Consider the following 26,352-nt stretch of genomic DNA (forward strand, 5'->3'; position numbering starts at 1 on the left):
GTCACATAATAAGTTGCATGGACTCACTCTGTGTGCAATAATAGTGTTCAACATGATTTTTGAATGACTATCATCTCATCTCACCTCATCTCTGTACTCCAATTATCTGTAAGGTCTCTCAGTTGAGCAGTGAATTTAAAACACAGATTCAACCACAAAGACCAATGATGTTTTCCAATGCCTCACAAAGAAGGGCACCTATTGGTAGATGGGTAAAAAAAAGAAGACATTGAACATGTCCTTTGAGCTTAGTTTAGCCACTGAAAAAGTCAGGAACCTTCCCGCTAGCCATGATTAGCTGAGATAATGGATGGGCTGGACTTGCCGAGAGATGAGTTCGGATTGGTCTGCCAAGTAAAACACTTCTGTCTATAACTTGAGCTGGTCAGATTGTGTAGGTAATCCTTCCTAACGCAGCTTTAAAAAAAATATATATCATGTAAAAGTGCAAAAGTGTTGCTCTCCAACTTCTGGAGGACCGAGTTTTGAAATCAGTGGAATGCCCGGTGGAATTAGAGTATGATAGCTAAGGAGATGTTCAAAAATTCTGCCATTTGATTACAAGTATGCAGAGGGAGTCTAAAATAGAACACACAAAAGGCTTTTGTATAAAACACCTGTCTCCGGATTACATATTCAAACTAAGGGCAACCATGGCATCCTTAACAGAGAGGGAGAAGCGTCCATCCATGTATACGGGTAGATAGTCTAGCTAGCTACATCTTCAGATATTACACGTTTCTAATTTTGTCAGAAAGTCGTTTTCATTTCAAGTTAAAGCTAGCTAGCTAACATTACATGTATGATCTGTGTAGTAATATTATTCCTATCTCAGAGCCATTTGCATTGCTAGTTATAGCCTAATGTTAGATAGCTAGCTAACATTGAACTTGGTTGGTTAGCTACCTACAGATTCATGCAGGGTAGTAACGTTATGAGTTGGGATTATGGTTCATTGTTTAGCTAGCTATTTAGCTACATGTCTAAACAAAAGACTCCACTATGCAAGTAACCATTTCAATAGAATGTTTATGATGTCACTGCGACAACTGTCGATAGACGTAGCTGGTAAATTCGCTCTATCTACGTACTCCGATTTCAGAGCACTCTTGTCTGAGTGTGTCAGAGCGCAGAATAAGTGACACATTTCTGAATGCTCAACACCTGTTGAATGTTGCCGGTGTCAGTGAACGTTGGCAAAAAATAGTAATTAAATTATTGCCAACAGCACAGTTATGGTCACCAATGCTCTCGATAATATAAAAACAGCATAACCAGCTCTGCTAGGGCTAGTAATATGGTCAGAGTGAGCTGTTCTTTCATTTGTGTCCGGAAGTAGCTCGTAAGCTTGCCAACGTTAGCCAGTTAGGTTGGGTGTTTGACTGCTGTTGTTAGGTCCTCGGCCAGAGAGTCCAGTATGCTCTCTGAACGCTCCGAGAGCGAAACGCTCTGAATTTACAAACTGACAATCTGAAAACGTTTTGAGTTTACAAACGCCCAGAGCACATTCTGGGCACACTGGCACTTCAGATTGAATTTACAAACACACCCCTAGTATAAACCAGCCTTTTGTCTTGAAATCTTTGGTTGTTTAGTACATGGCCTCACATGTGAATCCTTAAAGAGATTGGTGGGGCTAAGGCTTAAGAGGGTGTGAATGATGCTGAGTGGGTGTAGACAAAGAAGAGCTCTCCAGTAGGTTTACCAAATATTCAAGGACAATTTTCTCAAAAGTGAGGTTATCAACTTACAAAGCAGAATTACTTTCCCATTGTTCCTCAACTGTAGTGTACGATATACCATGTTCTAGCTCTGAGTCTATACTTTTATCCAATGTAAAAAGCACAATTTCAAAATTTGCTACATAAGACCGAATCAAGCCGGTCAGTCACATATTACTGAGTACCACTCTCCATATTTTGAAGCATAGTCGTGGCTGCATCATGTAATGGGTATGCTTGTAATTGTTTGGGACTGGGGAGTTTTTCAGGATAAAAAAGAAATGGAATGAAGCTAAGCACAGATGAAAACCTGGTTGTCTGCGTTCCACCAGACACTGGGAAATTAATTCACCTTGCAGCAGAACAATTACCTAAAACACAAGGCCAAATCTACACTGGAATTGCTTACCAAGAAGACAGTGAATGTTCCTGAGTTACGGGGTTACAGTTTTGCCTTAAATCTACTTGGAAATGTATAGAAAGACTTTAAAATGGTTGTCTAGCAATGATCAACAACCAATTTGACAAAGCTTGAAGAATTTTTAAAAGAATAATGGGCAAATGTTGCACAATCCAGATGTGGAAAGCTCTTAGAGACTAATCCAGAAAGACTCACAGCTGTAATCGCTGCCAAAGGTGCTTCTACAAAGTAATGACTTATGACTTAAATACTTATGTAAATTAAATATTTCTTTATTTAATTTTTAATAAATTAGCAAAAATGTCTAAAAACATGTTTTCACTTTGTCATTATGGGGTATTGTGTGTGGATGGGTGAGAATGTGTTTTGTATCCATTTTGAATTCAGAGTGTAACAACAATATGTGGAATAATTCAAGCGGTATGAATACTTTCTGAAGGCACTCTATGTAAAAAATATGTAAATTGTTCTGCATATGTAAGCATACCCCCTTTTTTAATGAATATATGGGTAATATATTGAAATGAATGTGACTCTTATTCAGTACATTTAGTTATTGCTTGCTTTTCTAAAGTCTACCAACCTTGCAGGCAGTCATGCCAGCTAAGATAGTTAGACAAGCTAGCTCCTCGAACTTGCTCAATAGCCTGAAATGGCTTATTGACAGCTAGTTATGAAGTTGGGAGTTTGGAAACCTATCTGGCTAGCTAAAGCCAACTTCATAAAATTGCTAGTTGGCTAGTAGTATACAGAGAAACGACAACAACAATAAAATGAATCTGTGCCCCTGTGCCCCCTATTGGCATGACACCTCTGGTTGGGAGCTGACTGTTGTAGCCTACCTGACAGATATTCATGCCATATCCATGTTGCACTGCATCATTTAAGCTACAGTATTTAAAATTATTTGAATACGCCAACAACATCCATTCTATTTTCACCTTGTATAAGCGTTCTGCTGTTCTGACATATGCAACATTGCAGTTGCATTAATGACAAGTAGCCAGGGCTCGAAATGAAGGGCTTATCTTTTTTCTTTTTTTTTCTTTTTATAAGTCTGTGACGGTTCAAAACAGACTCTGGGACAGTTCTGGGATGCTAGATCCAAAGTTCCTACATTCACTGTAAATCCCCAAATTTTGAAACACAACGAAACTGATAGAACAGATTAGAAAGTTTAGCTTAAAATGTTGGTAAACTATTATTTATTTCTTCACATTATAAGCAGCAATGTGCACACAACAATAAGCTCACATTTTCTAAAATGCAAGTAGCGGGAAAAACACTGTTGCTCATCAGACATGCCAATGGCAGAGATGGAAGTAAATATCCATAAAAAAATTTGAAAGAGGGGAGATCTAAAGATGCAAAAATATATAGGTTGCTAATATGAGTAGGATTGTGCCTTTGGCTGCTGAAAGAAAGTTGTTTTGAAAACCAAGAGAACAGAAGAGAAATGTTGGTTTCAATGGCATAAGGCTATAAGGAAGTGTTCATAAAATAATTCCATCAACGTTTCTATGGTTGGATTTTGGCTAGGCTACTTTGAAGCAGTATAAGAAATGCATCATTAGGACTATACGAAGTAAAACGTCCAGATTTCAAGCAATTTATGGTTTCAAAATGCTGTCAGATCGCGAAGTGGCGATGTGCTGTTCACAACTGGCCTTTCTCTTCGCTGTTGTGACCATTTGAGCTGAACATGTATGTTGACAGAATCAAACTTTAAAGGGCAATTCCGCCACTTTTCAACCTCAAATTCCTAATCTCAGCACCAAACCAGTGTCTACATGTATAAAAACAGCACTTTTCTATGATCTGTGGTTAAAAAGATAAGAAAGGCCCTGAAAAATGCTTCTCTGTGACATCACAGGGTAGGATTAAAAGTACAAAACAGAGATTTTCAAAACCTGCAAAGAGTTTCTAGCTAAAGGGAGGTTATTTTCTTGCTCCCAACGTCACCGCGAATATCAAGTGTTTGAAAATCACTGTTTTTACAATGTTGTAACTTTTGATGATGTCATTGGGTATAACTTTATATTTTTTTCTACTAAAACGTAGGAATGCGCCACTTTCATATATGTTAACACTAGGGATGGGCACGGATGTTCAAATATCCGAACAGACGTTAGTATTCGAATATTTGCAAGAGTATTAATTTTTGGAAAACCTTTATCATAGGCCTATTTTAACAATGAAAGGTTTTGTCTAAATTATATTAAATGATCTAAGTGACATTGCTACACATAAGGATATATATACCATGACATTTGAAATTCTTCACTAAAAAAAAAAAAAAACGTTTAAATGTAGTTTTATGACTTGCACAACATAAAAATACATTCTTTATTAGCCCACACGGGTTTCATGCATTTTTGTTGTTATTGTCGGCCAATGAAAGTGGCACTGTCTACAGTCAGTGCCTCCATGTGTAGCAAGCAATGTGGGAGATCTCTAATCAGTGCAAAATGTAATGAAAATGATGGAATTAAGTTAATTAAATGAGAAGGAGTTGGTTACAATGAAGAGCAACCATCAATTAGGCTATTCTTTAATCTGCATGGAATTGTTGTAGACAAGAATGGGAAGCTGAGCAAAATAGCCCTAGTCTAGGTAACTAGCTAGCTAGCTCGCTGGCTAGCATAGCTGGCTATCTTAGCTAGCTTCTTTACATCGATATGTTGCAGTCAGTCATGTGTACTTCCAGATGTGGAATCTACAACTTTGTCTAACTAGTGTGAGTCTATGTGGCTGGTCTCTCTCTCTCTCTCCCTCACTCACTCACCGGCCCCTGCCCATACTACTGTTGCAAGCTAGCGGCACCAAAATCACGCAGTCTGTGCAGAAATCTAGTTCCAAGTTTTTACATTTTTTACATGTATATGGACTATCCGGATATCCCAAAAATGTCATGATATTATTCTAATAGTGAAATTATTTCAAATGCCCATCCCTAGTTGACACTGGTATTGTGCTGGAGATAATGAAAATGAGGTTGAAATGTCCCTTTTTTTGCCCACTGTGGGGACCACCATTGGACTGGGGTGCCTTTAGCAGGAAGCAACATTTTGGAACGTTCAGATAGAAATATGCTATGTAGAACAAACATGTGTCTCTGACATGTAGAATAAGGAATCACGTCAGCTCTATTTTTGGTATTTCTATCTGCAACGTTCAAGAACGTTTATGGACTAAACATGGCCCAGGTATGAATTGCAAGTAGGGCCATGGGGAGGTTGCATTCCAATGAAGTTGTGTCCGGGGCTGAACGGAATCGAATCTGTTGTATTTATACACAGCTTTAAAGATCTCTTGGGAAGACTACATTACCCAGGTGGGAGCTATACGTTGGTGATGGATGACGGGTGGTAGATGATGAATGTGAGCTACATCTAAGGAGCTCACATTATTGTTCATATTAGCATGGACCACTGCACTGTGGATACTGGAGAAAGCATTAACCGTCTCTGGGAAAAAATTATATATTCATACAACGCATTGTTGGATTCTAGGCACAGGGGCAATTTGAGAATGAGATGATGATAACGTTGTGGAAAGTATTTTTTGTTGGCGGAGGGAGGGGTGGGGGGGACTTTAAGAGGAAAACAGGCAAGAGAGTACAGATGGTTTAGTTGAATGCAGAGCTTGCCAGCTAAACACATGCATGCACACGCACGCACGCACACACACACACACACACACACACACACACACACCAACACACCGACACACAACACACACACACACACACACAACACAACAACAACACAAACACCACACACACACACACACACACACAGCACACGAAACAGAACACAAACAGACACACAGACATTAACACACACATCATACACATTAACACACACACACACAGATACACACTGATCAACAAGCTCACACAACACAGACACACCAAATATTTTGAGATTGTCCTATTGTGATGGAATTTATTTGCTCATAGTTTGAAATCCTAATATCTTTAGGGGATTATTAGCTGAATTCATTTAATATAGTACAAGTCAAAATAATATGGAAAGATTTGTTCAGGTCATTGTTTATTGTGTTGGCTGACATTGCCTCACTACTGACATGAGTAATATTGGGTTTTACCTCTTGCATACCAAACCCCAGTCTTCAGGGATCTCTCCAGGTATCGGTTTTATGTATCATCTCACTTTTGTTTGTCTCCTCAATCCTCATTTGTCTCTACATTGGCCATTTGAATGCTGTTCCCTCATATCATGGCGGAGAAGCATACTGTCCATATTGCAACTTGGGGCAGTGTCTGAAAACAGTACCCTACCCGTTTCATTTTGTTTGTTGTCAGTGACTCTTTGTTAGATCCCCTTCTGTTTGAGCGTCATTTTTGGTTTTCTTGCTAGGGAACGTAACACTGTCAAATCCTTTCTTCCTCCGTCATCCTTGTTTCCTCAGTCTTTCTCAAAGCTCATTGGAAAAGGATATCTGAGGGAGGTACCTTGGATTCTCTCCTTCAATGCGCTTTGAGAAGACTTGAGGAAACAAGAACGGATTAAATAAGGATGTAACCTTTTAAAAAACAGTCGCCTGCAACCCACCTTGAACCTCATATGGCTACGTCCTCCAACCACTTTTCCACACTGGTATGGCCAACACTCAGGTTTTTTCACACTTGGTCCCTTTCAGACAATTTTTGTTAACTCAGTGCAGTTCGCTTAATATTGTGTCCAGTGTGAACACTCCAAAGGAACTCTGTTCCCTCAAAAGAGCCCCCGAAGCGAAGAGGACTGAGAGGTGGTCTGAGTTCGGTTCCCTTGAATTCCTTGGTCCGGTTCCCTTTTTTTAGGGCAACGTGAACACTAAGCTCCCAGGTTCACTTGTCATTATTCCCTCACCACACATTAGAATACTGCAACACCATTTCACCTGCCATAACCCCTCACATTGGTGCCACAAAAGAGGGAAGATGATGCGCAGGTTCGCAGACAAAAATGTGTGCTGTTCTTGGATATTGATTAGCAATTGTCAATGATGCACAGAAATGCCAAAATATGTGTGGAGTTTTTAGTTCAGATTATTTGTTTGCAATATGTGATCTATAAAGAGAGCTCCATAAGCTGTTTATTCGCTTGTGGGGTTTGAATGGTGTGAGAAGACAACAACATATTTGATGAGAATCCCAACATAGGGTACAAAATCAATTCTAGCTCTTAAAGGGGCAGTAGCCTACATTGGGTGTACAATTTTCAATTAAAGCATTATTTAATCGGCAGCTATTCTTCTGCTATTTATTCTGTTACAAATAATATTTGCATGTTAATATTATCTTCTGATTACAATGTTTATGTCTCATCTTTTAACTAAATGTAATCTATTAGCTTCCAAAATGTAAGTAGGTATAAACAGTGCCTTCGGAAAGTATTCAGACCCCTTAAATTTTGGCAAATTTATTAAAGACAGAAATACCTTATAAGTATTCAAACGCTTTCCTATGAGACTCAAAATTGAGATCAGGGTCATCCTGTTTCCATTGATCATCCTTGAGATGTTTCTACAAATTGATTGTTCACCTGTGGTAAATTCAATTGATTGGACAGATCTGGAGAAAGGTAAAAAAAGAAATAGCAATCGGGGGAGAAGGGCCTTGGTCAGGAAGGTGACCAAGAACCCGATGATCACCCTGATAGAGCTCTAGAGTTCCTCTGTGGAGATGGGAGAACTTTCCAGAAGGACAACAATCTCTACAACACCTCACCAATCAGGCCTTCATGGTAGAGTGGCCAGACAGAAGCCACTCCTCAGTAAAAGGCACATGACAGCCCGCTTGGAGTTTGCCAAAAGGCACTAAAAGACTCTCAGACCATGAGAAACAAGATTCTCTGGTCTGATGAAACCAAGATTGAACTCTTTGGCCTGAATGCCAAGCATCACGTCTGGAAGAAACCTGGCACCATCCATACGTTGAAGCATGGTGGTGGGGATTTCTTTCAGCGGAGGAACTGGGAGACTAGTCAGGATCGAGGCAAAGATGAATGGAGCAAAGTACAGAGAGATCCTTGATGAAAACCGTCTCCAAAGCGCTAAGGACCTCAGACTGGGGCAAAGGTTTACCTTCCAACAGGACAACAACCCTAAGCACACAGCCAAGACAACGGAGTGGCTTCGGACAAGTCTCTGAATGTCCTTGCATGGCCCAGCCAGAGCCCGGACCCGATCGAACATCTCTAGAGAGACCTTAAAATAGATATGCAGCAATACTCCCCATTCAACCTGACAGAGCTTGAGGGGATCTGCATTGAATAATGGGAGAAACTCCTCAAATACAGGTGTGCCGAGCTTGTAGCATCATACTCAAGAAGACTTGAGGCTGTAATCGCTGCCAAAGGTGCTTCAACAAAGTACTGAGTAAAGGTTCTGAATACTTATGTAAATGTGATATTTCTGTTAGTTCTTTTTCATAAATTAGCAAAAATTACTAAAATCCCGTTTTTACTTTGGCATTATGGGGCTTTCAATTTAATAATAAGGCTGTAATCTAACAAAATGTGGAAAAAGTTAAGGGGACTGAATACTTTCCGAAGGCACTGTATAGCTGTCCAATAACACATTCTGATGGAATGGCTTGTCCTGCACAGCCCAGAGTGCATTGAGTGAATGTTGGAACAAGATCTTGGTTCCTTTTTAAACATAACAATGTGAACGCAACGAGGACTCAGACCACAAAATATGTGAAGTGACCTGACAAAAGAGTTGAGTCCTCATTCAAAGGCAAGGGCAGTGTGAATACAAAGAGACCTGAGTTATTTAGCTTTTTTTACCCCAGAGTTCACTTTAAAGAGTACTGAGATCGGTTCTTTTAAAGAGGACTGTATGTGAAAACACCCTTAAAGGATATCACAGAAGGTCCATTAAACTTACTCTCTGTCTGTCTGTACATGCAAATAAACTATTAGCTAATACCCAAATCCTTAAAATCATAAGTCATGGATAATACTGTATCCATCCCAATGGGAGACTTACTTTACTCCGCAACAGTTGCCATGGCAGCCAGTCAAACTGTCCACGTCGACAGCCTATAACTATGAGTGAGGGAATACTTGGCCATGGCGTATCTTCACAACAGCCCCGCTGCTGTCTTGATTTAGCCATGACTATAGCGTTGGCTGAAATCTGTCCGCTGGCATGGTGTCAGTATTTGAACTTTTATTAGTAAATTCACATGGGCTGTGTATGTAGCACTATATAACCCTGTAGAACACGGTTTCTCTTGAACACCTTCTTTCTCTCTTCCAAAGTTGAAGGATTAGCTGTCGATTTGTCCCAATAGCACACACTGCTGGGGATTTGGTTGTTGACCATGATCCCTGTTTTTCTCGCTCTGAGAGATGTGTAGAGATGTGTAACTCACGGTTTAATGACTTTCACCTCTGGACATGACATACTGTACAGTGCGTTCACATCTGTGTGTGACGGTGTGTGTATAGTTCATTCAACACCACCTGTGTGTGTATGTGTGTTTGTGAAATGTTTTTATTGTGAAAGTTTAGCAATGATGGTGATGCATTCATGTTGGAAAATGTAACCAAGCCGTTTGTTTCCTTATTGCCCGGTGCTCTTGTACTAGGGTTGTAAAATCCATTAGAGAAAAACAGGATAGGGAGTGGAAAATTACCAAAGAATAAATCAACTCACTGAAAGGATTGGACTTACTGAAAAGACAAAATGTTCAACCCATTATTTCGCATAAAAAACATATCTGTCCACTATCATCACTCTCTGCTTTGGTACCTCTTTGTACAGTGGCGAAAGAGGTACATTGACCGAATGAGAGATGTGTATTTGGCGAGTGATGTGAAAATGCTTGTTCCTGTAGGATGGCATATTGGTGGGGGCCGTGGGGGCCTATGATTGGAACGGGGCTGTTCTAAAAGAGACACGTCATGGGAAGGTAGTCCCACCCAAGTCCTCCTATCTGGAAGAGTTCCCAGAAGAACTGAAGAACCATGGGGCCTACTTGGGTGAGTGAACTGGATGGGCAGGTAGAATTGTGTAGATGGATGGATGGATGGATGAATGGATGGGTGGGTGGATGGAAGGACAGATGGATAGATGAATGGATAGATGGATGAATGGATAGATGGATGGATGCATAGACTAATAAATAAAGAGATGGATGGATAGATGAATGGGTGTGTGGATAGATGAATAAATAGATGGATGGATGAATAGTCTGTCTAACATTACATGCAGTACAATACTATAGTGTGTTTTATTTTCCTTTTTTGACAATATAAAAACAATAGACAACTTAACATTTACACACATACATTTCAACAGACATTAATGACATCACATACGCTCAGACCCACAAGTTCTTTACCTATTCTGTCCGTCTCATTTTCTCTAATTTCTCATCCTTTGAATATCTCCAGTGCTTGTAATACTTTATGCCATATGGCTTCAAATTGTACTATTTTGTTTCACTCTGGAGCACAAATTTTTTCTATATTTAGATAATAATGCATTTGATTCACCCGATGGCGGGTCATCTTGATTTCCAGTTTTTAAGAAAATGTTTTCTCAAAATGATTGACAAGGAAAATACAGTTCAACCGATTGGTTATCTCACTGCACACCCATAACTGCACCCTCTCCCATAACTTTTGGACAGTGCCTTCAGAAAGTGTGTCCTTGTGTCCAATCTCCCAGGTTACACAGTAAATTCAGTGGTGTCGGCCAAAGGCAGGCAGCTCTATGTTGCTGGAGCCCCTCGCTTCAACCACACAGGCAAAGTCATCATCTTTACCCTGAGAAACAATGGCAACCTCACCATCCTACACTCACTCAAGGGCCAGCAGGTGAGACACACCAAGAGATATAAATTATTAATACAAGGGGGCCAAGGACTGAACCTTGGGGGACACCATTACAGGCAGGTGCTTGAGTTGATTTGCTTAAACAAACAAACACACACCAACACGACACACCGACACTGACAGTGACACCCACACACACACACACACACACACACACACACACACACACACACACACACACACACACACACACACTGGCTCTACGTGTCAAGCTTGTGTGTGCATACGTGTGACACATTGGAGTCTTCGTTACATTATGGTCTAGACTCGGCTGCCCGGTCCAGATGGCCTTTGTCTCATCGGCCCATGTGCTTCTCATTTGTATGTATCCAATCAAAACAGGGTTTTCTACTGAGCACAGATGCATCGCCCCGGGCAACAGGCTCCCTGTAAATAAGGGCTAACCACTGTGTCAGATCAGACTGTTGTTTGAGGGAGGGAGAGGGAGAGAGGAGTAGAGTCCTAGAGTCAGTGCTGCGCATTCCTGAGGGGACATTAGAAAAGCAGTACGCCTCTAGGATTAATTACGGCTGCTGTGGTGTTTTCTGAGGTAGCCTGAGGCCACTGGGGCAAGATTTACAGTAAGCTAGTGCGGCTGGGATGTGTTAGGTGGTGCATCCTGTCTCAGATGCCTCCCCTTCCCTCTTACACTCCTTCCTTGCTTGTGGGGTATGTGGGCTAAAAATACAATTAGGACAATTAAATGGACTTGATATGAACGGGGTTTTCCCCTCACTGGATGCTATGGGCGGTAATTGTACTGTGTTAATTTAACACTTTTCAAATTGTGATATGGTTCGGGTTGAATGTGCATAGATATAAATGAATCACTGTTCTGCACATTTTAGAAGAGTATACATGGCTTGACTCTTTGTCAAATGGTGTGTCTGTAGATTGGGTCATACTACGGGAGTGAGCTAGCTCCTCTGGACATCGATGGGGACGGTGTGACAGACTTCCTCCTGGTGGCAGCGCCCATGTTCTTCAGTAAGGGCTGGGAGAGGGGCAAGGTCTACATCTACAGGGTGACTCAGCAGGTGAGAATGAGGAGAAGTGAATCGGAGTGTACGTGAACACTATATATGCAAAAGTATGTGGACACCCCTTCAAATTAGTGGATTTAGCTATTTCAGCCACACCTGTTGCATACAGGTGTATAAAATCGAGCACACAACCATTCAATCTCTATAGACAAACATTGTCAGTAGAATGCCTGACTAAAGAGCTCAGTGACTTTCAGCATGGCACCATCATAGGATGCCGCCTTTCCAACAAGTCAGTTCGTCAAATTTATGCCCTGCTAGAGCTGCCCTGGTCAACTGCAAGTGCTTTTATTGCGAAGTGGAATGTCTAGGAGCAACAACAACTCAGTCGCGAAGTGGTAGGCCACACAAGCTCACAGAATGGGACCACTGAGTGCTGAAGAGCGTGGTGCGTAAAATTTTCCTGTACTCGGTTGCGACACTCACTACCGAGTTCCAAACTGCCTCTGGAAGCAACGTCAGCACAGTAATTGTTCATTGGGAGCTTCATGGCCGAGCAGCCGAACACAAGCCTAAGATCACCATGCGCAATGCCAAGCGTCGGCTGTAGTAATGTAAAGCTCGCTGCCATTGGACTTTGGAGCAGTGGAAATGTGTTCTCTGGAGTGATGAATCACAATTCACCATCTGGCAGTCCGACGGACGAATCTGGATTTGGCGATGCCAGGAGAACGCTACCTGCCCAATGCATAATGCCATCTGTAAAGTTTGGTGGAAGAGGAATAATGATCTGGGGCTGTTTTTCACGGTTCGGGCTAGGCCCCTTAGTTCCAGTGAAGGGAAATCTTAACGCTACAGCTTACAATGACATTCTAGACGATTCTGTGCTTCCAACTTTGTGTCAACAGTTTGGGGAAGGCCCATTCCTGTTTCAGCATGACAATGCCCCCGTGCACAAAGCAAGGTGCATACAGAAATGGTTTGTCGAGATTTCTCTCTTTCTCTATCTACAGAGCCATTTCCTTTTGGAAGGGACACTTGAGGTCTCCGACCAGTCCCAGAACTCTCGTTTTGGTGGAGCGATGGCCCCTATCCCTGATATGAATGGTGACTCGTACAGTGAGGTAGTGGTGGGAGCTCCTCTAGAGGACGACCACCAGGGGGCCATCTACCTGTTCTACGGCCAGCTCAGTGGCATACAACACAAGTACAGACAGGTGAGCTCAGTGGCACACAACCCCTAGTCATGCAGTGGATTATTCAGAACCAATACTAAAAGTATTTTTTGCTGTCTCACTAACTGGCTTTTTCTCCCTCCCTCCCTTCTCTCAGAGAATTGGAGCAGCAGGCTTCTCTGCTGGTCTGCAGTATTTTGGCCGCAGTGTTCATGGGATGATGGATGTCAATGAAGACGGGCTGGTGGACTTGGCAGTGGGCGCGTTGGGTGCAGTAGTACTGATCTGGTTAGTGACACACACTCACCCCAACACACTCCCATTCCATTGCAGTCCCACCGTTCACACACAGACACACTAATGATGGCCCTTATGCCCCTTCTCTTCCCTCAGGTCTCGCAGTGTGGTGCGCATCCAAGTCAAAGTCACTTTTGAACCGGAAAAGATCAACACATTCAACAAGGACTGCCGCAGGGGAGGCAAGGACGTCACCTGCATGTCTGCCATCGTGTGTATCAGTCTGGATGCCAGGACTCAGATGCAGAGCCATGGAGTGGGTGTGTTTGGTCTATTTGGGCATTATTACTCAATTAAAAGTGTTGGAATGAGCGTGTGCGTGGCGTGTTAGTGCGTGCATGTGGTTTCATGTAGATCTTGGTTGGGACTCCTAACTCTTGGTTCATTGAGCTTTCTGGCTAGATTCTGACTGCTTATTGCAGTAACGATTTGGGTGCACAATGAGACCAACAAAACCTCATGTACCACAGAGCAGAGCTGTTTACATAAAGATCCCCTTGTTCTCTCTCCATTACACTAGGGGATTTTTTTATGTGATTTGATTTGGATCTCTTTTAGTCCTCTTGGACTAATCTTCCAAGAGTCCTTAAACATGTGAATTTGTGAAAGAATGGGTACTAGTGAAACTTTAATCACTCAGCTGAGTAACCACAAAAACAACAATGCGATTTGCATGTATACAGTGCAGCAATTTTCACGTTTACGTTGTACGTGCAAAACTCACCCCAATGTCCCACCAATGTGTGGCTCCAAAATAGGACCTACATTCCTGCTTGCATGCGACTTCCCTATCAAGGTGTTTTGGTAGTTCCCTTTTGCACTACGCTTTCTGCGCACTTACTATATAGTCAAATCTATCCTGCCCTCTACCCATAGTGACAATAATGGTAGGTGGATCGTTTGTCCAGATCTGCAATAGGTTAACTAGCAATCATAGCACACATAAAAATCATTCAAAGCTGCACCAATTCTCTATATAAATCCACAAGAAAATAGAGGAATAGCTGATAGGCAGCGGAGAGGCCAGGTGTCTCATTGCACATGAAATAACAGTCAAGACATGAGACACGCAGCTCAAAAAGCTCCCCTATAGCCTATTGGCTCTATAAAATCTGCGATGCATATTGAAACAGTCATTTTCAATGTTTTTTCCCAAAAACCTTCCCCAATTAAATGTTGACTGCAAAATAGGCCTACCTGGCAGAATGATATCATGAGGATTGTTATCAATCGGGTGCACCTTTGTTTTTCATACTCTGTCAGGGGTGGTATGACGGAGTATGTTTTGCATACTCCGTCATTCACCACAAAAATCTGAAGGGACATAAAGTATGTGAGAATGTTTGCGGGGTGGTCTAGAGGGAATCTTTGCATTTTCAAACCCCTGAAACAGGTTTTTCCTGGAATTTAGAGTCATAATGATAGTTGATTCTATGTAAAATAAGTATATTTTTTTGCATATCCAAGCATATCTCTTGAGCTGTCTGCAATAGGTTAACTAGCAATCATACCACACATAAAAGTATTGCTTTCTTTTCTAAAGTCTACTAACCCTGCCAGCAAGCATGCCAGCTAAGATAAACAAGCTAGCTACTCTAACGTTATTGATAGCCTGCAATTGCTTCTTGGTAGCTAGTTATGAGTTATGAGATTGGGAACCTCAAATTGGCTAAGGCCAACTTCATAAAATTCCTAGGTGACTAGTAGAATTACAGAGGAGCAACAACAACAAAATGTAAAGAAATAAAGAAATAATAAAATAAAGAAATGGACAAATCTGTGCCCCCTATGGGCATGACGCCTCTGTACTCTGCCATCACAAATGTACTGTGACTAAAACTTAGCTGGGACATGCTTTCAATGGTGCTCTCCAACACCTGACACCAATATAGTGAAGTGGGGTACCCTGACTTGGATTCAAACCCTGGTCCCTGTGACTGTCATTCCAAAACCATTAAACTGTCACAATCCTCGCAATATGAGCCATGATACAATTCCTATCTAATGGGTTAACCCTATTGGCACGATGCATAGGGTGTTTGCCTTTCACGCCAGTGACCCGTTTTCACTTCCTTGTCCTGCTGTTTGTTACGCTGGTGTCAAAAGTGGGAATACCAAAAGGCTAAAATCTCTTGGTGAGGTTGTTAGGTGTTGTACAAAAGTTGTTTAGTGTTATTACAAAGGGTACAACTTTTTTTTCAATTTTTCTTATGATATGTTTTATCGCTGGCTCGCCTCACTTAAAAAAAATATCCTCCAATATACAGTTCATAAAATTTGTATGGCCTTGGGGACAATACAGTTATGCTATCTAGACTAGCCTACAACACCACAATGCAATGAATACATTTACATTTACATTTAAGTCATTTAGCAGACGCTCTTATCCAGAGCGACTTACAAATATTTGCATTATTGTTTTCAAGTGAGTACAATTGAGTACAATTCTACTCTAGGCTGTAAACTTCAGTGACGCAAACCTTGACATCAAACCTAAAGCTTCAATATAGCCAAAATGTTTGTCATTTAACTTTTTAAATGTATTACTTTTTATGTGTGGCATAAACACAACCAGTCACAATGTTTCAATCTGATTAGGCTACTTCAAAAATCTCCGTAGGATACCTGCACACATTCATCCACTCCACTCGAATATAATTCCAGCATCTGAACTGCGCACCGTTCATTTGAGGAATGGAACGAGACATCCGTTACAAAACACCAAAAAGTTTAATGACGTTCGGAGATTGTCAAGCCAAGCCTTCGATACTGAGTAGGGAGGGGTGTATTTTCTGTTTGTCGAGATTGACATATTCCACTTGATTGTGAAAACCCAAACCATGGTGAAGCACTCAGTCAGTAATCGGTATGCAGTTTTGCATTGCTTATTTGTTGTTTTTTGGTGCATTGGCACAGAATCCTGTTCCTGGAAACTTTGTTGCCAATATTGTATATAATTAAGCAATAATGCTTGAACGGGTGTGGTATATGGCCAATATACCACGGCTAAAGGCTGTTCTTTGCACGACACAATGCGGTGTGCCTGGATACAGCCCTCAGCCGTGGTATATTGGCCATATACCACAAACCCCTGATGTGCCTTATTGCTATTATAAACTGGTTACAAATGTAACTAGAACACTAAAAATACATGTTTTGTCATACCCGTGGCATACCACTGCTGTCAGCCAATCAGCATTCAGGGCTCGAACCACCTAGTTTATAGTTATAAATATAGCATAAATATTTTTAAAAATCTGATTTCCCCCAGCCGATCATTGTCTGCAGCCGGCTCTGATCTTAGTGTAATGAGACAGGCAGGGAGAGTGCGCTTGTCAGTGGAGGTCGGAAAACCATTAACCTTCTGGCCCGTAGACCTGCGTGGGATCGACTGTGCCATAAAACAATGCTGAAGTGGTCAAGTCGATATCCATGTTTATAAACACAGGGTCACTACAGTTATTTTTATTTGTGGTGGTAATCATTATTTTCGAGTTAATTTTATGAGGGGGAGGGTGTGCACATTTTTTTACAGTACAAAGGGAGGGTCATGTGACATTTTTTTTTTTACCTCCCCAGGGTTAGTGGTCGTTGTTGTGTCTGTGTGTAATTCCTGTCAGATGTGTGGCTGGGGTCAGTCCGTTTTATCATGAAAACTTTTTTCCTAATGTCCTAAGCCCAGGGGCTCGGGGGAACTCTTTAAAGTGCGTCACTCAGAGCCACGGAGAGGGGCTTAAAGTGTGTCGGTCTCTGTCTTCCCTTTCAGTCCTCCCTCCCTTTCCCCTCCTTCCCCTAGTCTGGTTTATATCAGACAGAAGTGTGGATGCACGCAGGCATACACACACACACACACACACAGACACACACTATCTCTACACGCATAGAAGTGGAGCAGCGTATCTCCTGATTCACCTCAGGGTTATAGAGTTGCCTACTTTCAAACCCACTTTAAGATGAAAGCAGAACCTGACAGACACAACATACTGTGCTTCCACTTTTCCCACTCAGCATTCTCCTGTTACCACGACCGCCCATGGCGAGAGGAGAAGCCGGAATGAAAAATATGAAAAAGTCTAGTCTGTGTCCTCATCTCGTTCATGCCCACAGTTGGACAGATGGAGAGGAAATATTTATTGCCTGCTACATACAGCTAGCCCTCACTGACATATAATTCAAGCCTAAAGTCATCTAAAAGCAGCAGGTGCCAACATTTAATGCCTGTCAACACAGTTTAGTGGACATGAACATTAGACAGTTGTCTTCTCGTGTGACTGACGGCATTTGAACCTGGGTCTTCTGTGTGCAGAACATCATATTAGCCCGCTAAGCCAAAGCATTGGCTCAGGCTGAGGAGCCAATAAAACTGTTGACGTCTCAGACAAGGTTTCTCTACACGTGAGTGTGGTCATCGAAGTGACAGAACCACCACTGTTACACCACTGTTACACTCACACACACTCTCTCTCTCTCTCTCTCTCTCTCTCTCTCTCTCTCTCTCTCTCTCTCTCTCTCTCTCTCTCTCTGCGTGTGGTTAGGTGTGTGGTACAGGGTGCTGATAGACGAGAGGAGGCACCCTCCCAGAGCATCGCTGGACGACAATGACAGACAGCAGCTGTCAAGGAATCTGACACTACAAAACGGGGATGAGTCCTGTGAACATGTCCATTTCTATGTTCAGGTGAGTGAGCACAGTCTCAGGCTAAGCACCTGCAAGTAAAAGCAGTTCATGTTTTAATTCTGCATAATCTTCATTATTACTGTATACATTTTATGGTACATACATGTTCTGTATTGAAACTAGTTGTGGCAGGGAGCAGACTTTTTCCATTCTAGAAATAGAAATTCTAGAATGGAAAAAGAACCCTCAAACTAAGGCAATGGGTAATTACATTTCTATAGTTGACTTTCCACCTTGCTCCAACAGGAAACTGCAGACTACGGCCATCCCATAGTGTTTGTGGTGAAGACAGGTCTGCAGAGTCCAGACCAAGGCCCGGTGCTGGACCACGGCTGGCCCACTACCTATAGGACTGAGGTGAGTAATTTAGTTCAGTTACCTTTGCATTCTTGGGTACAGGAACAATCATGGCCATCTTGAAGCATGCTGGGACAGCAGACTGGGATAGGGAAAGATTGAATATGTCCGTAAACACACCAGCCAGCTGGTCTGCGCATGCTCTGAAGACGCGGCTAGGTATGCCGTCTGTGCCGGCAGCCTTGCAAGGGTTAACATGTTTAAATGTCTTACTCACGTCGGCCACGGAGAAGGAGAGCCCACAGTCCTTGGTAGCGGGCCGCATCGGTGGCACTGTATTATCCTCGAAGTGGGCAAAGAAAGTGTTTAGTTTGTCTGGAAGCAAGACGTTGGTGTCCGCGACGTGGCTGGTTTTCCTTTTGTAGTCCGTGATTGTCTGTAGACCCTGCCACATACGTAGGTTTTAATAGTCACAGTGGGTACAACATCTCCTATACACTTCCTTATAAACTCACTCACCGAATCGGCGTATACGTCAATATTATTCTCTGAGGCTACCCGGAACATATCCCAGTCCATGTGATCAAGACAATCTTGAAGCGTGGATTCCGATTGGTCAGACCAGCGTTGAATAGTCCTCAGCACGGGTACTTCCTGATTGAGTTTCTGCCTATAGCAAAATGGAGTCGTGGTCAGATTTGCCGAAAGGAGGGCGGGGGAGGGCCGTGTATGCATCATGGAGGTTAGAGTAACAATGGTCCAGTGTTTTTCCAGCGCGAGTGCTACAGTCGATATGCTGATAGAATTTAGGTAGTCTTTTTCTCAAATGTGCTTTGTTAAAATCCCCAGCTACAATAAATAAAGCCTCAGGATACATGGTTTTCAGTTTACATAAAGTCCAGTGAAGTTCCTTGAGGGCCGTCGTGGTATAGGCTTGAGGGGGGATATACATGGCTGTGACAATAACCGAAGAGATTTCTCTTGGGAGACAATACGATCGGCATTTGATTGTGAAAAGAAAATACTGCAAAGTTTCCTAAGGACTAGAAGCAATGCAGCCCTCTCTGTCGGCACCGTTGTAACCTTTGTACCTGTGTACTGGTTCTGATACATACTTTTGCTGAAGAGGGGACCTGTTGTTTGGCTTTACACCAATTTATTACACTATATTTCCTACTATCTATGCAGGACCCTGAACAGCTTCTACACCCAAGCCATAAGACTGCTAAATAGTTAGTTAAATATTTAACCAAATAGCTACTCGGGCTATTGACGCTTGACCCTTTTTGCACAAACCTTTTGACTCATCACTTATGCTGCTGCTACTGTTAACCATCTGTCACTTTATTCCTAAACTCAGCAAAAAAAGAAACATCCTCTCACTGTCAACTACGTTTATTTTCAGCAAACTTAACATGTGTAAATATTTGTATGAACATAACAAGATTCAACAACTGAGACATAAACTGAACAAGTTCCACAGACATGTGAATAATGTGTCCCTGAACAAAGGGGGGATCAAAATTAAAAGTAACAGTCAGTATCTGGTGTGGCCACCAGCTGCATTAAGTACTGCAGTGCATCTCCTCCTCATGGACTGCACCAGATGGACTGCACCTTCCACCAGCCCTCACCCTCCGATCCAACAGGTCCCAGACATGCTCAATGGGATTGAGATCCGGGCTCTTCGCTGGCCATGGCAGAACACTGAAATTCCTGTCTTGCAGGAAATCACGCACAGAATGAGCAGTATGGCTGGTGGCATTGTCATGCTGGAGGGTCATGTCAGGATGAGCCTGCAGGAAGGGTAACACATAAGGGAGGAGGAATTCTTCCCTGTAACGCACAGCGTTGAGATTGTCTGCAATGACAACAAGCCGAGTCCGATGATGCTGTGACACACTGCCCCAGACCATGACGGACCTTCCACCTCCAAATCGATCCCGCTCCAGAGTACAGGCCTCAGTGTAACGCTCATTCCTTCGATGATAAACACAAATCTGACCATCACCCCTGGTGAGACAAAACCGCGACTCGTCAGTGAAGAGCACTTTTTGCCAGTCCTGTCTGGTCCAGCGACGGTGGGTTTGTGCCCATTGCAATGTTGCAGGTGATGTCTCATGAGGACCTGCCTTACAACAGGCCTACAAGCCCTCAGTTCAGCCTCTCTCAGCCTATTGTGGACAGTCTGAACACTGATGGAGGGATTGTGCGTTCCTGGTGTAACTCGGGCAGTTGTTGTTGCCATCCTGTACCTGTCCTGCAGTTGTGATGTTCGGATGTACAGATCCTGTGCAAGTGTTGTTACACGTGGTCTGCCACTGCGAGGACAATCAGCTGTCCGTCCTGTATCCCTGTAGCACTGTCTTAAGCATCTCAAAGTACGGACATTGCAATTTATTGCCCTGGTCACATCTGCAGTCCTCATGCCTCCTTGCAGCATGCCTAAGGCACGTTCACGCAGATGAGCAGGGACCCTGGGAATCTTTCTTTTGGTGTTTTTCAGAGTCAGTAGAAAGGCCTCTTTAGTGTCCTAAGTTTTCATAACTGTGACCTTAATTGCCTACCGTCTGTAAGCTGTTAGTGTCTTAACGACCGTTCCATATGTGCATGTTCATTAATTGTTTATGGTTCATTGAACAAGCATGGGAAACTTCTTAGGGATAAGCTTCCTGCTCGCGGGACACCAGCCGGCAACATCCGGTGAAATTGGAGGGCGCGCAATTCAAATAAATAATTGTAATATTAAACATTCATGAACATACAAGTATCTTATATCATTTAAAAGCTTAAATTATTGTTAATCTAACTGCGTTGTCCGATTTACAATAGGCTTTACGGGGAAAGCATACCATCCGATCTGAGGACGGCGCCCCCAATCAATATATTTTTCAACCAGCACAGGCTTCATAAAATCACAAATAGCGATTAAGTAAATCACTTACTTTTGAATATCTTCCTCTGTTTGCAATCCCAAGGGTCCCAGCTACAACATGAATGGTTGTTTTGTTAGATAAAATCCTTCTTTATATTGTCACGTTCTGACCTTAATTCTTTTGTATTTTCTTTGTTTTAGTATGGTCAGGGCGTGAGTTGGGTGGGTTATCTATGTTTTGTGTTTCTATGTTGGGTTTTTCGTTTGGCCTGATATGGTTCTCAATCAGAGGCAGGTGTTAGTCATTGTCTCTGATTGGGAACCATATTTAGGTAGCCTGTTTTCTGTTGTGTTTTGTGGGTGGTTGTCTTCTGTGTTTGTGTGTTCCACACGGAACTGTTTCGGGTTTCTTATCTATTCACTTTGTTATTTTTGTATTGTTGTCGTGTTCAGTATTATTAAATATAATGGACACTTACCACGCTGCGCATTGGTCCGACCTTTCTTACTCCTCGTCAGATGAGGAGGACGAATTCCGTTACATATATCCCAAAAAGTCTGTTTAGCTGGCGCCATTGATTTCAGTAATCCACTCGTTCAACATGCAGACTAAGGAGTCTAAAAAGTTACCGCTAAACTTCATCCAAACAAGTCAAACAACGTTTCTATTTAATCCCCAGGTACTCTAAAATGTAAATAAACTATAATATTTCATACGGAAAGTAGTATGTTCAATAGGAAAGCAAAATTTGTATGCCCGCGCCCTCTCCCTCGCTTGCCGAAAGACGGATATTGTTCCGGTGCTCTCCTTACCAAAACTCAAAATTCTTGCTTGTTTTTCAAAAAACAAGCCTTAAACCTTGAATAAAGACTGTTAACATCTAGTGGAAGCCATAGGAATTGCAATCTGGGAGACAGAATTACATAGGAACAATAGGTTTCCATTATAAGAGCCTGGGACCTCATAAAGAAACATTTTGGTTGGTTTTTCTTCGGATTTTCGCCTGCCGTATCAAAATAATGGGCACGTCAGTCAGACAGAAATTCAGGAAACTAGACTCTATCCCTAAGAAGTTTTTAAACCCTTTACAATGAAGATCTGTAAAGTGATTTGGATTTTTATGAATTATCTTTGAAAGACAGGGTCCTGAAAAAGGGATGTTTTTTTGTTGTTGCTGAGTTTAGTTATATGTACATATCTACCTCAATTACCTCGTACCCCTGCACATCGACTCAGTACTGGTACCCTTGTAATATAGCCAAGTTATTGTTACTCATTGTGTATCAATTTTTACTTTTATTATTACATGTTTTACTTTTCTATTATTTCTCTATTTTGTTTCTCTCTGCATTGTTGGGAAGGGACCATAAGTAAGCATTTCACTGTTAGTCCACACCAGTTGTTTATTAGCATGTGCCCAAAACATTTTGATTCGATTTTTTGATTTGATATCTCTCTGTAGATCCCCTTCTGGAATGGCTGCGAGGGGGATGACAGCTGTGTCCCTGACCTCATCCTGCACAGTCACACAGACCTTCTAGACCGCAGGTGACTTTTTAGCCCTCAGAAACACACACAATACACGCACACTTTTCTGAGATGGTGTCTGTATGTCCAATCCCAAGTCATCCCTTTAGCAACTCCCCTTTACAATTCACTCTAATAGACAAGGTGGAGTTTCCCCTATACTGTTTCCACCCATCTGGAAATAGAAAAAGTTCCTCTGGGAACCCACCAATCATTGAATCATTGAATTCACCTTAAAAAGGGTTGGCGTAGTGCTAGCCATGCCACTAGAGATCCTGGTTAAAGTCCAGGCTCTATTGCAGCCGGCCGCAACTGGGAGACCAATGGGGCGGCACACAATTGGCCTAGCGTCGTCTGGGTTAGGGGAGGGTTTGGCCGGCAGGGATGTTCTTGTCCCATCGCGCATTAGCGACTCCTGTGGCAGGCCGGGCGCTATGCACAATGACACGGTCGCCAGGTGTACGGTGTTTCCTCCGACACATTGGTGTGGCTGGCTTCCGGGTTAAGCGGGCATTGTGTCAAGAAGCAGTGCGGCTTGACTGGGTTGTGTTTTGGAGGACGCGCGGCTCTCGACCTTCGCCTCTCCTGAGTCCGTACGCCTCTCCAGAGACTGTAACTACCAATTTGATACCACGAAATTGGGGAGAAAAGGTGGCAAAAACGTGACGCTAATGTTCATGTCTGTCTATGGCCAAAGGCAGTTCTGTAGGCCAAGGGAGCGGGCCGCATGGGCGCTGTGTCACCACCAGGGGGCCTCGGTGGGCTTGGAGCGAGTGGTGGAGGCGTCACGCAGGAGGCTGGTGGTAGAAGCTCGTCTGGAGAACCAAGGAGAGAACGCCTATGGCACCACGCTCAACATCTCCCACTCCCACAACCTGCTCTTCTCCAGTCTCATAGTCAAGGTAGGAGAAAACGGAGGATAACCATGGTATGGTTGTGCAAACTGTCGCTGCATAGTAAGTTCACATCATATCAATGAGGGGAGATGTCATAGACTAACCCTTAAATGTTTCTCAGACATGAGTTAGATAGACCACATCATGACATCTCTTACTATGTTAAGATTACAGCATAAATAACCTATGACTGTTTGTGATCAAATTAATACATTAGGTCTTATTCAGCACTTGACTCAGTGTATCTCTGTCACCCTGCAGGACCACTCAGACATCCAGATTGAATGTCGTGCTGAGGACAGGGAGAGGAACGATAGGACCTGCAATGTCAGCTCACCCTTTATGAGGTCACTGACCCAGGTACTCTATCTGATCAGCGCTGTTGCTGGCTCCTGCCTCGTCAGATCATCACCCTCACTACATCTCCCTCACTACATCACCTTGCCAATACTACAGATTTTCAATTGGACACATTTAGTTAACATTACTAGGGCCAGCATTTTTGCTTACCAAAGCATCTGACCAGGAAAAACTGAGGGACTTACTAGATTTTTGCCTTGTCAGGCCACAAGGTTTGGAAGAACTCCTGGCCCTTAAAGGGATAGTTCACCCAAATTACAAAATTACACATTAGTTTGCTTACTCTGTAAGCAGTCTATGTACAAGGTGTAACAGCAATCCATGCTTTGGTTGAGTTTCCCTGGCAGTGACTGGCACTGTTTCCAAATGCTAACGTTTTGAGCATTTGTGGCACGAAGCCCATTCAAGTCATGGGACTGATATTAGCATTTTTCGCACATCATGTTCAAATCATCTATAAGTGCCTTTGTTGAACTTCACAATCCGTTTTAGATACTTTTGAAAGATTTGATAGGTTTGATAGATTTGATAGGTGTAAAAAGGTGTGAAAAAGGCTAATATCGGTCCCTTGACTTGAATGGGATTTGTTGCCTGGCAACCCAGACTCCATGCTCCGGCCAAACGCTATGTCACGCCCACAGACATCAGTTTCTTCTCCGCAATGAGTCTGGATCTGAGTACCTCCCCGACCCTTCATCGAATGTGAACACATTCATCTGTCTGATTGGTCCAGAAACCGATGGGTTGGGCCAGATCCAGAACACACGTGGGTAAATCGGCTGTTTGAAAATCTGTAATTGGCTTTGATGCTCTGATTGATGCTCCCTCGTCACCACAAACGATTTCAATGATGGCAGTCTCAGACTAAAGTATGCAGCGAACAACAGCAGCGGAAGAATTTAGTGTGAGTTGTCAGAATATGGGATTTGTGCCACAAATGCTAAAACGTTAGCATTTGGAAACAGTGCCAGGGAAACTAAACCAAAGCATGGATTGCTGTCATATCTTGTCCAAAAACTGCTTGCAGTGTATGGAAACCAATATGCAATTTTGTAATTTGCGTGAACTGTCCCTTTAACATGACCAAAGACATAAATTCAGTATGTACAGCTTACCAGGTGAGGGTAATAAACCGAAACCTAAACCTGCAAAAAGAAGCTGTACGAAAGCTTGCATTCTCCACTCAACACGTGGTCATATAGTTTTGTAGTCAGAGAAATGCAGTCACCCGGTGCCTTAAAGACCACCGAGCGCCATTTTGGAGATTCCTCTGTCTGTCCCTGGTTGTATTGTCCTGATATACCATGGTCAGTCAGTGAGTTACAGGTCCATTATGTGTTCTGGCTGTGAACAGAAACCACACTCCCTATGTACTGCAGGGTTTTCCTTCCCTTAATAGAAACCCTTAATGCTCTGCTCATCTCCTTGGCTCAAGACCTCAGAATGTCCTACTGCACCAGGGCTAAACGGAATATGTTGTCAGTCGTAACTGAGGTGGTCAGATGAATCAGGACGGGGAAAAAAATAGCGTGCAGAATGTTTTTGTAGAAGGACAATGAATTGACAGATGTTGTCTATCACAGGGCAGATGCTTCAGGTGATAACAGACTTAGTGTTTATGGTGTAATATTGATCGTTATAGCTCTTTTGCAAAGGAATATTTTTGATAGTAACATACCCAAAACCTTATTATACTAATAGGTGGGCAGGTCCTGCAGTGTCTTAAAGAAATCTCGTTTTTGTTCATTTTCAGTTAATTTATTTAGATTAGATTACATTGGACTAGGAAAAAACTTTTTTCTAAACTCTTAATAAGATTATATATTAAACCCCACAGTAAAGCAGTAGAGACTGTGGTGGCCCCAGTATAGGCCCTGACCTTGAGGCACCGCTTCAGAGACGGATGTCTGAAATACAATGGTGCAGATTTCTACTGGCTCTCCTTTGGAAAACCTCCGTACCATATCAGGTATAATTTGACTGGAAGTAAAAACTAAATGTAAAACACAGCTTGTTGCCAGATACCTTAACATTTCTTAGCCTATATGAGCCTCTGTAAGTCTCTCAGTTCCTAAGTTTCCAACATAAAATCTTTTGCATGCGGATGGTATGTAACTCATAGTATATGTCTTTTCTGCCCATGTCCCAGGTGTCTTTCCGGCTGGAGTTTGAGTTGAGTCACTCTGTCTTCCTGGACCATGTGAGGGTTGTCCTGCAGGCTGCCAGGTGATAGACATACAGTGCATATATGAATATATTCATAGAC

At 42.6% G+C, this 26,352-nt stretch overlaps 1 protein-coding gene across 1 annotated transcript in view; it reads left to right on the forward strand.

Annotated features, from left to right (window-relative positions):
* Nucleotides 1-26,352, forward strand: part of itga11b (integrin, alpha 11b) — a 94,848-nt gene that overhangs the window by 56,323 nt on the left and 12,173 nt on the right. The window contains exons 11-22 of the mRNA XM_023984896.2: nucleotides 9,995-10,139; nucleotides 10,831-10,979; nucleotides 11,891-12,034; nucleotides 12,994-13,197; nucleotides 13,313-13,443; nucleotides 13,549-13,712; nucleotides 17,988-18,130; nucleotides 18,377-18,487; nucleotides 22,766-22,851; nucleotides 23,528-23,732; nucleotides 23,988-24,086; nucleotides 26,236-26,312. Coding sequence (XP_023840664.1) covers nucleotides 9,995-10,139; nucleotides 10,831-10,979; nucleotides 11,891-12,034; nucleotides 12,994-13,197; nucleotides 13,313-13,443; nucleotides 13,549-13,712; nucleotides 17,988-18,130; nucleotides 18,377-18,487; nucleotides 22,766-22,851; nucleotides 23,528-23,732; nucleotides 23,988-24,086; nucleotides 26,236-26,312 — 1,658 coding nt within the window. The remainder of the gene's footprint in view (nucleotides 1-9,994; nucleotides 10,140-10,830; nucleotides 10,980-11,890; nucleotides 12,035-12,993; nucleotides 13,198-13,312; nucleotides 13,444-13,548; nucleotides 13,713-17,987; nucleotides 18,131-18,376; nucleotides 18,488-22,765; nucleotides 22,852-23,527; nucleotides 23,733-23,987; nucleotides 24,087-26,235; nucleotides 26,313-26,352) is intronic.

Source organism: Salvelinus sp. IW2-2015, linkage group LG4q.1:29 (genome assembly GCF_002910315.2).
Source record: "Salvelinus sp. IW2-2015 linkage group LG4q.1:29, ASM291031v2, whole genome shotgun sequence".
Classification (NCBI taxonomy): Eukaryota; Metazoa; Chordata; class Actinopteri; order Salmoniformes; family Salmonidae; genus Salvelinus; species Salvelinus sp. IW2-2015.